We start from the raw sequence: 15,909 nt of genomic DNA on the forward strand, positions 1-15,909 counted from the left end.
GGATACGATTGCAATCTAGTTCAACAACAATCATGACACATGTCAGTAATGCAACTGTTTATCACACACCAACACTGTTATTTAGTGGTCCATTTACATCAATATGGCTGCAAGTTGTCGTTATATCACGTATTCTGGACATGGTTTTGATATTGCACATCCAGTTCCATCGCATTGTTGCTGACCCATCATTGTAACGCTGCATGTATCAAACACTGGCATGTTCCCATAACCACAATCAGTAAAATGACACTCGAGTTGTTTACTGTGATCAGTATATGCAACCCAGTGTGACTACACATACTGGATCCAGTCTGTTGGTTGTTTCAGTTGATCTTGATTCACTTTTGATGTTCTGTCCGAGATTGACAATACAAATGTGTCAAGCTGAACCCAAACTACACGACTCGACTGTTTGTGTCAATTGGATCGTGACTGAGATATGCGATCATGATGTGTATTCAATCAATACCATGTATTACCAATATAATAGTATGCGTGATCATCGTGTATCAAACAACTACGATACACACTGGACTGATCCAATACATACACGGCTTGAACATATCACACAATCAAACATGGACACACCACATTAGAAATAAATATAGTAGCAGTTTGTCACTAATGAATTGTATTCAGTCGAGTTTATTGAGAGTTATTGTGCGACTTTTGACAGTGTGGTGGGTGTTTTCAGGCACAACTACTTGATCAGTTGTAGTTGTTGATGATTGAAATCAAGAGTCCTGACGTACACCATATCAACTATAAATAATCAGGGTCATCATCTATTCAACAAATAACCAGTTTTATTACTATATGTTTAGTCCTCAAGTTTCTCGTAATTTGCTTTTGACCGCTTACTACCACGACGAATATTATCACGGAGAGTACTACCAAGTCGCAACAATGATCTCCTGAGACCAGATCTGCCACTTGAACTTGAAGTACTTGGTTGTTCAGGCAGTCTAACAGTATTCATCAAATTCATGATCAGTATATCAATTGACACACCCACACATCAATATCAAACAGCTTACTGTGATGGTGACCAGAGTACTTGATCACTGTTTGAAATAATAGGATAACCATCAGTCGCAGTTTCGCATCCACATCCAGGAGCAAACCCAATGCGTTTATGTGCTCGATCAAATGTCAATAGAAGTCGGGTCATAAATGATATACCAAGAATTGCATGATCACTTGAACCAACTTTTACAGTAAATCTAACTATAATCCAACATGTATATTAGTCAAGTCAATCAAACAACACATATTGCATACAATTGTCAAATATTTACCATGTTTAGAATCAATTATCTGTATGTAGTCTTTGGGACCCAGTTTGATCGTTACAACAGAGTTGCGGTTTTCATCAGTTACGGGGTTTTGAGAAAACATCACGATTGAAACCGTCGGCAGCTTGCTCCAATCAATATTGTAGTTGGATTTGAAGATTGGACGATTTTTCCGCAATTTCCTTTTAACCATTTCTTTGTTGAGCTTGTCACTAAGCTTTTTTTTTTTGAAAATGATCGCATTGCTACCAACAATAACATCAATCAACGTAGCCACGACTCTTTCAGGAAATTGCATAAATGTAAAACATGTTTCCACACGCGAGTACAAAGCATATCCATTCTTTAATATACGCTTTTGGAATTCAGCAGGCAGATCCACTTGTTCGCCATTGATTAGTATACTCTTGATGTTGACACTAAAGTAACCGTCTGATGGTGAGTCTACCCATGCAACACTCCTTCCATTCGTTCCGCATTTTGCAGTTATATCCGTGTTTCCTATATTGATGAAGCTATTTGAAATCATGTCATACGGACATAGTTGAAGACCAACCTCGTTATTGGGAATGGTATTGCCATTGTACAAAATATCCATCGCAGTGGCTGGTGGATGATGTTTTGACAACGAGGAATAGCCAATCCCAAATACTCCATCAAGATTTGGACTGATGCCAATTAAATCTGGCGATTGTTTTTTAACTGCTATCACTGGTAATTTGCTGTCAGTTATCCTAGTACCTGGAATCGTCACAACGGCTTTGGAGCTAATTCCTTTATACTCATCGCCTTTGTACTTTATAGTAACGGGGTCACCACTTGAAACACTTTGTATAGCCAAGCCTATATTGTTGCTTGAACTAGGAAGTGGTACGATTATATCAGAAAATGCTGATTCGACTCGTAAATTCAACTATTTTAAACAAGTATGAGATTGATTCAACGTGGTACAAACTGATATCAAACTACAATGCATGGCATGATACATACATTGATTCCATTAACATTGGATTTCATTCTGTAACATTTCCTATCACCACCACCCAACACAACGGGTGATCGTTTTGACAGCCTATTGTTTGATTGACTGGCACTTTCAAAAGGTGATTCTAATGCAAGTCGAACTGCAGCAACCGCTTGCAACGCAAATAGAATGCATTCTAGAGTAATCAACATTGTATCGAGTAGTGTGATGAGAATGGTTTGAGTTTGGTGCATGACTGTTTTATAATGACGGCAGTTTCAAGGGTGACAACCAGCAATCTCCAAATGAATGATCAGAAAACACAAATACACTATGCAGGGTGGACAAAGCTGGAAACACCCTGTAGGGTGAATCAATATACAAGCATCGCTGTTGGTGTATAATCAACCTCAGTAGTATACTGTGTTCATCTCCAATTGTGGTGATGTATCCAGTGATCAGATAGTATCAGATTGTCACCCTGATTATGGATAGTTATCATCACATTTACAATCCATTACTACAGCATATACTGTCACTGTATACCAAATATTTGACTGATTGTTCAATTGGTCATGTTTTGGATCACTCGGACACAACAGCATCAAACAGCCTGTTATTGCAGTATTTCAAAACCATGACTTTTCCATTGGTATGACTGCACAGTAATTTTAGGTTAATGTAGACTGTATACATCAAACACTGCTGATTGTGTCACAACATGATCAACATCAAACTCGGCAATCTGTTATCGATACACCGAATGAGTAACATTGTACTATAATTGAATTGGAGATTGGCAGGTCGTTCAACAAACTGGCCGTGTCAACAGGTCAGATTGTCATCGTGTACATGAACCACAATGTATGATCATGCCATTCAAATCAGCACACAATCTACTGATATATGCAAAACAACACCACAATACAATCCAGATCAAACCCGATCACAAACGTGGTGTTGAATCCAATGCACGCGAGTACTTTTTAAACACATGATACACACTGATGGTGATGGTTGCTGACAGTCACATTGCAGTGTACATGTCCAATAGTGTCCACTGTCATGTCGATTGTTGCTATCCGTGATATCCAACTGTACTTGTATTCACCAAATGTGCACAACATCTAGGGCTGACTTCCAGATGCTCTCATGTTTGGCATACAACTAGTCACCATCAGACCAAGCGTATACGCTAGTACAGCGCCATGAATCTATTGGCAAGTGGTTTCAATTTTATTCTGGCGCGTTGAGGGTTGGATGTGTACTAGACACAATGTTGTGGATATTGTTAGACATTGGTAATGTATGACATTTGTAATAGGACCCAGACAGTCAGGATGGGGTCTAGTAACAAGCATTGTATAAACAAGTAAGCTATACAATGCTTAGATATGGTGATGACCGTTGCCTCACTCTATACAAAGACTGTAACGCTTGGGAACCCTTAACGGTGAAGCTTAGGAGTGACGCTTATACCGCCACTAATTCACCACTACTACTTACTATATATAAGAGACAAAGTTCTCTTATCAATAAACAATCACGACTATTCTGATTCATTCCTTCTTCTTGTCTTACATCTCTGTGATCTTCCTTCAAACTTATACTACATAAATATGTCACTATACGTCAATGAACAAGAGGTTATGAGCCCAGGCTCACAGCAGGTCAAGATCGCTGAAGGTCTTATTATTACGGTATTGACCCAGGACAATTACACTGTATGGGCAAACCAAATGGAGGCCGCCTTCGAAACTCTGGATCTATGGGAATCTCACATCATAGGTGAACTTCCAGAAAAGATCGAGCGCGACTACAAATTAAAGGAATTCAAGGCAAGAGGAATCTTGCAGGCAACAGTGAGCAGTAAATTCAAGTTTATGCTCTGTGACAGTAATGGAGTACAGCTTGACGCCAGGAAAATCTGGGTCGGACTCAAGAACCATTATGTTGACTACTGTAAAAGATCGCTGACGCGATCAGAGGAAGCCATGGCAAATCTGCAGTACGATCCCAGGAAGGGAGTCGAGGAACTGTACAACACTATGACGAGTCTACGTCATAAGATTGCAGCGGCAAATATATTTTGGGGTGAGAAAGTGTTTGCATCAAGGGTGATGGCAAAACTTGTTTCCAAGAGCAGAGAATGGCGCTATTTCGAAGGACATACAGTGCGATGGACCGACGAAATGTTAAGCCCCAACAAATTCCTGTCGGAACTCATCGAGGAGGAAATTAAACTCATCAACATGGGTGCACTACCGAGGCACGGTGTAGATGATACCATATACGAGGCGAACTATGCGTCTAGAAATCATAGGAACCTACGGAAAGGTTCAACATCACATGGGCCAAATGCACACGGCGCAAAGCAAGGCAACTCTAGTCGGGATGACTATTTTGCAGCAAACCATGAGATGGATAATTATTATCGTAGAGATCAGGGACGTCGACCCTATGAACAAAGAAACGACGATCAAGACAGAATGCCCGCATGCCATAATTGTGGTAATATAGGCCACTATGCAAAGGACTGTCGACCAGTTCCAAGGAACGACAATTACCGACAATCGTCACCGAAATTCTTCTCCAAAGGGCCACGATCAAACAACCAAAACCGATCAAGGAATAATCAATCGGCAGACGGAATGTTTGTAGCAATGGATGACAAGAAAAGGGACGTTGTAATTGACGAGGCATGTAGCTCCATCGATAGGAGTGATATGTTCATATTGGACTCGGGAGCCTCCAGCCATATGGTATGCCGACCTGAATGGGTGTATGATTTTGTACCGTGCAGCAACCGACAGGTCAAGGCATCAGGACAAGATATGCACAATGTCATCGGTACTGGAACAGTGGAAATCCTGTGCAATGTAGGTCACAGGACTGTTTCCATTCAACTGGGTAATGTTCTAGTGGTGCCAACTTTCGGAGTCAACCTTATCTCTGAAAATATACTCGAAGACAAAGGATGTCGGATCAGTATTTTCAAAAAGGTCAGAACAATAAGAAAGTCAAATGGCGAGGTTATCATGACTACCCGTAGAGACGGAGGCGTAAACGCAGTAAACTGCGAGGCTATAATATCTGATGAGGAACGTGCAATGGCTCATGCTACAGTAATTGCAACAGCTAATCACGCGTCAGAAGTATTTAGAAAGCCCACAGACACTGCTGGCTGGCATAAAAGACTGGGGCATATAAATGTCGAAGCGATCAAGAACTTGGCCGACAAATCGGAAGGTCTTGATATTATACCGGGAAAGACCAAAGAAAGGTCTCAGTGCGTGGCATGTATCGAAGGCAAGGCCGTTCGACACCCGTTCCCGAAAAGAAGTACACATGTGGCGACTCAAGTCAATGTGTTGCTACACATGGATCTAGAAGGGCCGTTTCATGACACGGCTCTAGGTGGATATAAATATTACCTGATCATAGTAGATGATTACTCGAGGTATTCCCACCTGTATCCAATGATCTCAAAAGATCAAACGTTCCAGCGGTTCAAGGAACATGTTGCCGCTGTCGAATTAAGTAAAGGCTTACCGGTTCGAGCGATCCGAACCGATAATGGAGGGGAGTTTACCTCCAGTGCGTTCCAACAGTTCCTGAAGCTTAAAGGAATTGCAGTACAGAGAACGACGCCTTATACTCCACAGCAAAATGGAGTTGCCGAACGCAAGAATCGGACAATAGTTAGCGCTGTACGCGCTATGTTTGCCGGTTGCAAGCTTGGTCGAGAATTCTGGGCAGAGGCAGCGATGACTGCAGTGTATCTACAGAATCGGTCTCCTAACAAGGCGCTAAGCCAAAGAACGCCATACGAGCTATGGACAGGAGAGCTGCCAAAGGTGATGCACCTCAGGACGTTCGGATGTGCAGCGTATGCACTCAGACCAAAGCAACTGCTGACTAAATTGGACACACGCACTAGAAGGTGCATATTTATCGGTTATCACTCACAGGCCAAGGCATACAAGCTGTTTGACCTTGAAAGCAAAAAGATGATAACAAGCAGGGATGTAGACTTTGCTGAAGAGGAGTTTCCTTCACTCTCTAATCCCGTTCGTCGGAACAATACCGTACCAGCAATGACACTGTACGAAGAGGCACCATTATTTACTCATAGCTACAATTTACGCGGTGGTGTTACACCGTCTGTACCTATTGTGATAGATAATGTGGTAAGTCCAAAAACACCAGAAACTCCAGGAAATCCAGATTGTGCAAGTACGCCAATTGGAGGGGAGTCAGAACCAGGTCGCCGACAAGTACCAAGAGTAGTACCGACTGCAATGAATACAGCGAGGATGACTGTAGCAGATCGCGGGACCGAGGTCACAACAAGCGATGAACGCATAACTCAGGAGGAGTTATTAGGGCGTGGCATCAGCAGGAATAAGGCTATCAAGACATCGCTAAATGAGTCGAGTCTAGCCGGTTATAGGAAACCGAACCAGAAACCGAGATCGAAATCTCAAGGTTCGAGGAAAGCAGTTCAGGAACGTCCAGTTGACGTTATGAACAGGGACAGAGCCACGATGGCTGCTCCCACAGAATCGACGGTCACAGTTGAATATCCAGGAGCGATATCAGAGGTTGATGACGCGTCTGAGCCGAGCATACAGGCTGCGGTGGAACAGAGAATGGTTGAGGATTTGCCAACCATTACAAGTCAAGATGACAGTGATCTGGAAGAGTCAGATCAATACTACTCGTACACTCACGGGAGTGGTACCAGTAATGCCGATGAGTCGAATAATGCAGTGGCAGTTATATCGAACGGATCATCGAGGAACATTGTGCCAGAAACATGGCAACAGGCTATAGTTTCGAGTGATGCAGATCTATGGAATGCAGTCAAGCTCATACTACACTACGTGCAAGGAACGTTAAGTTACGCACTAGAACTAGGAGGAACCAACGCATCATTGAGTGGTTACTCAGATGCCGATTGGGCTGGAGACGTAAAGACCAGGAAGTCTACGTCTGGATATTTATGTTATGTAGGCAATGCACTTGTATCGTGGAGGTCATCAAAACAGACGTGTGTGGCCGTATCTACTATGGAAGCCGAATATACTGCTGCCGAATCAGCATCGCGAGAATTATTGTTTCTGCGCGATCTACTTGGAGAGTTAGGTTTCGAACAAGATGGACCAACAACGTTATACTGTGATTCGCAATCGGCGATATCAAACATGATTGGACCATCCGTCGTACACGAGGCAACCAAACATATAGGCATTAAGATTAATGCATTACGAGACAGAATCAGCCAGGGACTGATCAAACCAGAGTACATCGGTACTAAGGATCAAGTAGCTGATATTCTGACAAAGGGATTACCAAGACCCGCCTTCGAACAATTCGTCAACCTGCTCGGTCTTCGAGAGTGTTCTCGACGTGGAGGGGTGTTAGACATTGGTAATGTATGACATTTGTAATAGGACCCAGACAGTCAGGATGGGGTCTAGTAACAAGCATTGTATAAACAAGTAAGCTATACAATGCTTAGATATGGTGATGACCGTTGCCTCACTCTATACAAAGACTGTAACGCTTGGGAACCCTTAACGGTGAAGCTTAGGAGTGACGCTTATACCGCCACTAATTCACCACTACTACTTACTATATATAAGAGACAAAGTTCTCTTATCAATAAACAATCACGACTATTCTGATTCATTCCTTCTTCTTGTCTTACATCTCTGTGATCTTCCTTCAAACTTATACTACATAAATATGTCACTATACGTCAATGAACAAGAGATATAACTGAACTATAACAGGATAATATCATGCATAATGGTACGGTATGTATCTGTTTGGTAGATATGCAACCATATATATGACAGCCCAATCCGTCCTTTATCACGGGTTGGTTTTAGAAACGTCTGTTATTTTGGTTGATACATGTTTCTTGCATAGATTGGTAGTATTGTATGTATTTAGTTTGATTACATTGTAAACAGTCTAGTTGATTACTCATTCACTGCTAATAACCCGTTTGTACAACAGAATCGATCATTTGCTCAGTATCAAGGCGATGTTTAATCAAAGTAATGGCTGGATTATACAATGCATACCAGACTCCATCAGCCATATTTATGGGAATTGCTTTTCATCAAGTCATCTCTGCGTTATTTTTTATTGCTACACGACGTAGACCACTTCATACTGCCATCGACCTCATAGCGCTGGTCTCATTGATAGTTTGTGCTGGCCAGATTTATGTGCACACATTGTTGATTGATCAGTCCATTTCACCGGAAACCACTGTTGAAAACTGGGTCGAGTGGTTGGCTGCTTCTGGATATTTGCTGACGTTTTTGACAAGTACTGGCGTGGTAAGCTTATTTGTTTGAACAGACGTGCTTGAATGGTACAGTATTTTGGTTGACTGATTGCATGAATCTGTATGATGTGTATGATTGGCAATAGCTTATTTTGATGGTTGCTCGACTTCGAGTATTCCACAAAGGAACGCCTGTTTTTTGGATTATAACAGCTGGAATAGTTGCCACGTTTTGCGTGTCAGCACTCACTGGTGCATTTGGCATATTATCGTATCTTGAGCTCATCAGAGGACAAGCTGTCATTATTTCAAAAAGTGCATTACTTCATGTAAGCACACATGTATATTTGAATCGACTCGAGTATATTGAATTCAAGTGTTGGGTTTAACTTTCTGACATGATTTTTACCTGTTTCCCATTCAGTACTCTAGTCTGCTTTTTGCAATCAAATGCATATTTGAAGGTATCATATCGGCAACTTCATCACTCATATTTCTTTGGACAATCAGTAAAGGCACTGGCGTGCACAGATCCGAATTCATCAAGCAGTTGTTTTTAAAGTATGAAGGGTTCCGTTTTGTCGTTATTTTTGTCCTTAATATTACAATGGCAGGGTTTGCTGTACATTCAGCCTATACGGGTGAGCCATTTGTAGCCTATACAGCCTGGTTCTTTTCTCCCATGATGTATGGTTTAGAAATCTACACGTTTTTACTGGTGAGTTTTGTTGCACCATCAGATATACTAAGAGCAAGACACGATTCGTCTAGTGATGATGGTTTGCATGGAACTGCTGCTGAACATGCTGGTTGTTGTGCTATTGATATTACACCCAAAGCCAAGGTTGAAATGGCCATTCGTAATATGATAATGGGTCAAGATAAATAAACTACAATATTAATGCTACTGAATTGAATTCAAATATATCAAAAATACACACAACAGCACAGTTGTATACCCGAATGCTGTTTAAAAGTATCCAAAACAAACATGCATTACATGGCCAGAATCGTGCAAACAATATGCAAGTGCATCAATAGTTTGGAAAACTGCAGCATTCAAGTCTAGATGCAATCGAACATAACAAATCAGTATCACTCGAGTTTAAACACATTTAAACTTTGCATTCATTCTGAACTCATTCTGAATTCATTCTGCACCAAGACCACTACGCTCAGTTCGTATAACAACCTTGACAGGATCAACAATGCCTTTGTTTCCTGTGCCCAGCGACTGTCCTGGATTCCATCCCATAGCATGCAACATTTTATGACCAACGTTTTCATTTCCAATCGGTTGGCTAGATTCACCCACAACATGACCTTGTTTAACAACAGTATGTTTGTGATGTGGGTCTTTTTTCATACCGGTTTTGTGCGACCGTTTCATTTTGCTGTCTGGCGACATTCTGGGTTTTCTAGCAACATGGAGTTTGACAACTGAGCCAGTAAATCGGTCAGCAATCTCGCCAATCTCGAACAGTTTTTCACGCATGATCTCATTTGGTATTGTCCGCCACGATTCAGGCACGCACGTTGTTCGTGTTGTATAAGCCTCGATATACTTTGATCTTGCTTTGCCCATTGTCTTTGGACGCATTTGATACCGCTTGACAAGGATCACTGCAAATTTACGTACATCACTCATCATGGGTGGAAGTGACAGTTGTCCATACTGCGGTTTAGCCACAACAAAGTCATGGACCATTTTGTTGATGGAGTGCAGAAATAGTTTAATGACTGCATTGAACTGTGTTGGGTTGCGGCTATTGGAGAGCTGAGCGTCAAAAGTACGACCTTGAGCAGTCAAGTCATGATGGTGGCTTTTTACATGTTGTTTGGCTTTGCGACGATCGTTTTTGCGTTGTGTTTTGAGTGCTGATTTGGATATTTTGGAGGTTTGCTCAGCAGATACAGATCTGGATGGTTGTGTGAAATCACCATTCAGGATCTGCTGAAATCGGAATTCTGCATGACGATCTAGCATCAATTGACTGTTTGCATGCGTATTCATGGATTCAATAGTATCAATTTCATCACTGCTGGTTTCGGATTGACTATCGCATGACTTTCTCCACATGCGTCTAGGTGATCCATTTGACCAAGTCAAAGGACTGTTGCTGAGTGTGCCTTGCAAATACCTCGACTCTTGATCAATATCAAACACTGTTGCAGTGCGATCATTTACAGCATCAATGTATCCATCAACGGATATATCCGAGTCATTGCTGTGTATGGACTCGGAGTATTCACTGTCAGTATCGGTTTGGCTGTCATCATCACACAAGGAATCCGAGTCGCAGGCTTGACTCGACATAAACGATTGTTTTGCATGGCGTCCAACTCTGACAGTATCATTCATAGTATCAACATCATGCAACAGGTTTTCAAGGATTCCCGACTCGAACTGATACAAACTTGAATTCTGTTGCACAATAGGCGAATGAGGTTTTGGTTGTAGCGACTGTTGTTGAACAGACTGACCAGTTTGTCTTGATTGACGAACCAATGGCTGTTCATCACCCAATGACATGGATGAAATACCCGACACAGATTGTGTAATCCAGTCACCATCAGCATTGCAGAAGTGATCAAGACGATGCAATTTGACATTGGACTGAATAGATTGGACAAACTGGAGAAATCAAGTGGTAGTGGACTGAGAGGGATATGCATGCATGACCACAGGTGTTTGTGGTACAGTAGATGCTGGTGATTGACTGGGTTTGTATGTATTGTACAAATCTCTGTCAGCATTAGTATCAATATAAAATCCTGACATGAATGATTCTAGTGGTGTAGTTTCAATTGTTGCAAATACAAAACAACATTGAATTCAATATTGTGTTGCATATGAAGCCAGTCATATTAAACCAATTGCTGCAAAACAGGTATTGTGAAGCTGCTTGAACCCTTCAAACTGGTGAGGCGGAACCACAAAATAAAGTTTGGGTTCATCATACAAATTGCACAGTTTTGTAAGAATATCAACTTCGCGAATTGGATGTTCATCATCATCTGTAAATTGAAACATTCCCTGTTGACTGAGTGAATCAATTGCTGCAAAATTATCGTCATCTGTCGGTTCGTAATAGTTGCCATCAAGGCAGGACCAGACCTGATTCGTAAATTGGCCAAAGCTACTCGGCATGATGGAAATCCTTCTATGGATGGTTGGATGTTGGAAATGTGGTTCTTTGCCAGTCTTTATTACGACGGAGTAAAATTGTTTGACGAAAACGATAACGAATTTCAAACTTGGCCAGCATCCAACTTCAAAACTCTGGATATCAATGCTTTTCCTGCTCTACCAGAAAATAATGGTGTTTGGTTCAAGCCAAACAAATGGAACCAAGGAGGATTTGATGCTATTTTCTTGGATAAAGGAAAAGGGTTGGTTAGATTCGTTCAAGTAACTGATGGCAACACACATTCATTCAAAATCAAGTATTTATACAGTTTTTTGCTGATGCTATGCCAATCGCCTCAATCGTTTGAAATTACATGCTTGGAAATTATCTTTGTTGCTGACCAAAAGAAACGCTCAACTTTCAAGGTAGCCGAACCATCGGTACCAGGCATGTTAACAGATTTTGGTTGGAGACTCGGTGAAGAGTTGGATAAAGTCAAAGTTGTTTTCATAAAGGGATGGTGCGATTAATTTGTAACTGTCGTCGTCTATCATAAAGACATTGTATTCTAGTTAAAGCAGAGAGTATGAATCTGGCACAAAAAGATCCTGAAATTTCAAACTAATAAACAAGCCGGTACTTTATTTTAAAGATTTTGACAATTTTCCTCATCTCCGATAATTTGATATTTTTGGCAACTTTGGACATAGTTTGGCTGTAAACACTGGTTGATAAAACTGGTATCATTTGGTGCCCAATATATACTACTAACAAATATTTGAAATCATTTGATGCAGAATGTTCAATAGACATGTTTGCTCACACAATAACCCAAAACATACACTCGCATCTGGAAAAAGTATCCTACATTAAACCATCAAAAATATGGTTTGATTAAACTACTAAACATTCACCAATCCCTGCAAACACATGGGTTTACAATGATTTATCAAAAACTAATATTAAAAACACTGATCATGCTACAGTGCAATACAATTGTAAAAACCTGTCCGAGTTGTTGAAACATTACAATAGTTTGGATGTAAAGCCTGCAACTGAAGCAACAAAAAAGTTGACCAGCTTGTTCAAAACAATCCATTTTGATATTCATAAAGTTGCCATTAGCATTGTTGACGTGTCTGTCATATGTATGGAATATGAATGAGCATGACGTTGAATTTAAACTGTTCAAGGGGAATGAAACTCATATCAGAAATCAAAAGGCTTGAACATCAGATTTGCAAACATTTGATTTTGTGAGTAGTCAATGGGTAGTCAATAAAAGGTCAGTATGATTGTGTTTTTACTGGACAAGTCTTGAACAAGTCTTGGATTCTGCTTGATTGATAAACCATCAATTCGTGACGCAAGTCTTGATCTGTGTCTTGCCAAAGTCGATCAATTTGATATTCCCTTGGCCAGTTTAAATCATGTTTCCTGGTCTCAAGTCCTCATGAACTACACCAACCGATTACAAGTGTCGAATAACACAATTCAACTTACTGTCTGTTCTCCAGTCAATGTTTTCCAGGAATAAAGTCCAAACCAATCAAGTGAAATACTGTCCGTAATACTCATATTCTCCATAATAGCGTGCAACATATTCTAGATTGAGTTTGGCGAGCTTTTCGTAAATTGATATTTGATTAGCATTTTGAATGCATCAAGATTGTTGTATGAATCACAATGTTTGACAACAATGTTGCAGTCATTGAGTCGAATGACTTGACCAGTTGCTCCAAATCCAATCACAGTACCAGAACAAAGCGAATCCACATTCAGATTATACTTGATTGTGCTTGAATCATTACTGTCAGAGTCTGATTGTTTGTGGAAAGTAGCATCATCAGTCTCCATTTCAGTATTACCAGTAGCTTTTAGAGCAATGCCAAACATTTGATGTTGTGTAACAATGAGGGTGTAAAATGTAGTACAGAAATAGACGACTAAATTATATTTATTTCAACGGATTTAGCACTCTTGTTCAAGTAAAACAGTATCATCCGATGCTCATTATACACTACTTGTACGTTGAATCATGCCAATCACTTGCTATTTTAACAAGCATGGGATATCACGGCACATATTGATGACCAACTAATATCCGAGTGTCAACTCTGCAGTCTCAGTTTATACTCATTTCTTAACCCTAACCCTTGACCCTAACCCTTTTCAGAGTGAAGCTTTATAATTAATCATACGATATTCGAGTGTATGATCGAATAGCGGCTTAGCCAAGGTTACAGGTCAACATATAAAGGAGGATCTCTTCAAAGCTTGAAATTGATCACAACACTAGCCCTTAAAACGGTCATTCAAGGGATATGCTTTTACTATTATCACTCGATAATGATATAAATACAGTTCAAAAACTGGCCCGTTGAATGACATTAAAACTTGCTCAACCAAACCAGTAAAATGAAACTCGCAGTTGCTGTATTGTCATCGATCCTGCTTGCATGCTCAGTTACTATTGCCAATCCAATCGATCCCAGTGAAACTACAGATATCGAAACTATCACTTCAACCGTCATTCCCAGTGCAACTACAGATGTTGAAGCTAGCACTTTGCCAACTCCTAATCCAAACGGTATAGGTTTAGATAGTCTTGATCCACTTTCAGATAGCATCAAGGAATTGCTCAAAAGTTACCATAGAAAACATGTTGGTTTTGAAGAGCAAGTAAAAAAATGTGAGCTATTAAAATCTCAATACAAGGATCAAGAGACAATGGTAAAGCACGCAAAGAGAAAGCTTCATGTTGTGAAACATAGATCTCTAAGAGACGGTGGCAATCGAAAACATGGTAATGAGATTTGGGATAATATGCGTGATACTAAAATCCAAGAACTCAAACTTGCCGATCTTAAACAAAGCTACAGGTTGTGTAAGTCCAAGTATAGTATTTTTACAATTGGACTGGATCACATCAAAATACTGCTTGTGGAGTCCGTTTTCGGAGAATCTTGGGATCTTGAATCGCTTGATCAGCAATCTAGTCTTATCATCACACATCCTTCCGTTAATACGTACCTTGAACAACTATCAGTAAAATACCAGGAGCTTCTTGATCAAATCTCTAGGGAACAGCAACAACATAAAGGTTCGTAATCATCATCTGTATCCAGGGAATCCAGAGTTCCCTGCAATAAACGGAAAGAGGTTTCCAAGCTTATGAATGGATTTGGATCACTCTTTCAGTGACTCAGAAATGACGATCCATCCAATTGATTTGAATAAAATACAATCGCCATCTGACATTTAATATTGTATCTGATTATTCCAGTTTTGGTTGGCATGATATCATATTGTACATTGACACTTGCATTTCCAATACAATACAGTTGATTGTATATTGCATAGTTGTACACATTGATGATGCTGACATGCAACACCAATACCAACAATAGCCATGTGTGTTGATATCAGATCTGACCAATTTGACTGGTTTGACTCGCTGATTGTGGTGTCAAAATGGTTGCATCAATAACCTGACTGATCATACACATCAGTCGCAGTGTCAACTTTGTCTTGTACACCATGTCATTCAGCAGTCTTTTATCAATAGCCCGTAAACCACTCCAAATGTCTCTAGTACGAATTTACCTCGATAAACTTTTATTTTCCGTTGATTATAAAGTTATCAAATAACTAGTTTCATCAAACAAAAGCCATTACAGGATAAAGATTCCAATTCATGTGTACCATCCGATATTGTAATTTCCAAATCCAACTGGACTTTCAATTGTAATGTCTGATCAAATCGTTTGCTTGATTTTAAAACAATATCGAAGCATATCAGCTAGTTTTCCGTTGCGTTCTTGTATGTATTCTGGGTTACTCTGGGTAAATGCATTCATTTCCAGTTCAGCATCGAATGCTGTCAAGAACTGGTCCATGGATGTACTGTGAGGTATTGCGAGGTATTGGGTGACAAGTATGACAGAGTGTTTTTGGATGCAAATGACCTGTTTGAAATCATTTGGTAGTTATTGTTACACTTGATGATGCTGTCCATTTCAGTGTTTCCGAAAGTTGAAATTCGCATCTCCAAACATTCAACTTTGTAACCCATTTGCTTGTGAGATGTGCTTGATTTGCATGGTAGTTTGATACAAGATATTCATCAATCACCCGTCAATGAGTAATATCATCAGAGTTGGACAACATCCACCAATAGTCTTTTAAACTCGTACAGTTTGTACAGTGTTG

The 15,909-nt window shown here is 40.3% G+C and overlaps 6 protein-coding genes across 6 annotated transcripts; 3 read left to right on the forward strand and 3 right to left on the reverse strand.

Annotated features, from left to right (window-relative positions):
* Positions 1 to 765: 765 nt before the first annotated feature.
* On the reverse strand, positions 766 to 2,516 carry BATDEDRAFT_27069 (uncharacterized protein; the record flags this gene model as incomplete). Its single annotated transcript, XM_006681302.1, has 5 exons — positions 766 to 788; positions 865 to 968; positions 1,041 to 1,230; positions 1,302 to 2,211; positions 2,289 to 2,516. The coding sequence occupies 5 exons, from the start codon at positions 2,514 to 2,516 to the stop codon at positions 766 to 768; spliced, it is 1,455 nt and encodes a 484-aa protein (XP_006681365.1).
* Positions 2,517 to 6,397: 3,881 nt separating this feature from the next.
* BATDEDRAFT_91235 (uncharacterized protein) lies at positions 6,398 to 6,628 on the reverse strand (the record flags this gene model as incomplete). Its single annotated transcript, XM_006681461.1, has 1 exon — positions 6,398 to 6,628. One exon carries the CDS (start codon positions 6,626 to 6,628, stop codon positions 6,398 to 6,400), a length of 231 nt encoding a protein of 76 aa, XP_006681524.1.
* A 1,353-nt stretch (positions 6,629 to 7,981) lies between these two features.
* Positions 7,982 to 9,476, forward strand: BATDEDRAFT_35825 (uncharacterized protein). The gene is made up of 4 exons (XM_006681385.1): positions 7,982 to 8,211; positions 8,290 to 8,618; positions 8,713 to 8,895; positions 8,991 to 9,476. Exons 2-4 carry the CDS (start codon positions 8,334 to 8,336, stop codon positions 9,453 to 9,455), a joined length of 933 nt encoding a protein of 310 aa, XP_006681448.1. The 5' UTR covers positions 7,982 to 8,211; positions 8,290 to 8,333; the 3' UTR covers positions 9,456 to 9,476.
* Positions 9,477 to 9,716: 240 nt separating this feature from the next.
* BATDEDRAFT_27072 (uncharacterized protein) lies at positions 9,717 to 11,099 on the reverse strand (the record flags this gene model as incomplete). The annotated part of the gene is made up of 1 exon (XM_006681303.1): positions 9,717 to 11,099. The coding sequence occupies one exon, from the start codon at positions 11,097 to 11,099 to the stop codon at positions 9,717 to 9,719; it is 1,383 nt and encodes a 460-aa protein (XP_006681366.1).
* Positions 11,100 to 11,732: 633 nt separating this feature from the next.
* Positions 11,733 to 12,227, forward strand: BATDEDRAFT_27073 (uncharacterized protein; the record flags this gene model as incomplete). Its single annotated transcript, XM_006681304.1, has 1 exon — positions 11,733 to 12,227. One exon carries the CDS (start codon positions 11,733 to 11,735, stop codon positions 12,225 to 12,227), a length of 495 nt encoding a protein of 164 aa, XP_006681367.1.
* A 1,888-nt stretch (positions 12,228 to 14,115) lies between these two features.
* On the forward strand, positions 14,116 to 14,808 carry BATDEDRAFT_91260 (uncharacterized protein; the record flags this gene model as incomplete). The annotated part of the gene is made up of 1 exon (XM_006681418.1): positions 14,116 to 14,808. One exon carries the CDS (start codon positions 14,116 to 14,118, stop codon positions 14,806 to 14,808), a length of 693 nt encoding a protein of 230 aa, XP_006681481.1.
* Positions 14,809 to 15,909: the final 1,101 nt, after the last annotated feature.

Source organism: Batrachochytrium dendrobatidis (assembly GCF_000203795.2).
Source record: "Batrachochytrium dendrobatidis JAM81 unplaced genomic scaffold BATDEscaffold_12, whole genome shotgun sequence".
In the NCBI taxonomy this organism is placed as follows: domain Eukaryota; kingdom Fungi; phylum Chytridiomycota; class Chytridiomycetes; order Rhizophydiales; genus Batrachochytrium; species Batrachochytrium dendrobatidis.

Excerpts from the sequence above, each read along its gene's own strand:
- BATDEDRAFT_35825 (XM_006681385.1), top strand. The coding sequence starts at position 8,334 with ATGGCTGGATTATACAATGCATACCAGACTCCATCAGCCATATTTATG. Across the intron at positions 8,619-8,712 it reads TTTTGACAAGTACTGGCGTG|CTTATTTTGATGGTTGCTCG; the intron begins GTAAGCTTATTT and ends GATTGGCAATAG. Across the intron at positions 8,896-8,990 it reads CAAAAAGTGCATTACTTCAT|TACTCTAGTCTGCTTTTTGC; the intron begins GTAAGCACACAT and ends TTTCCCATTCAG.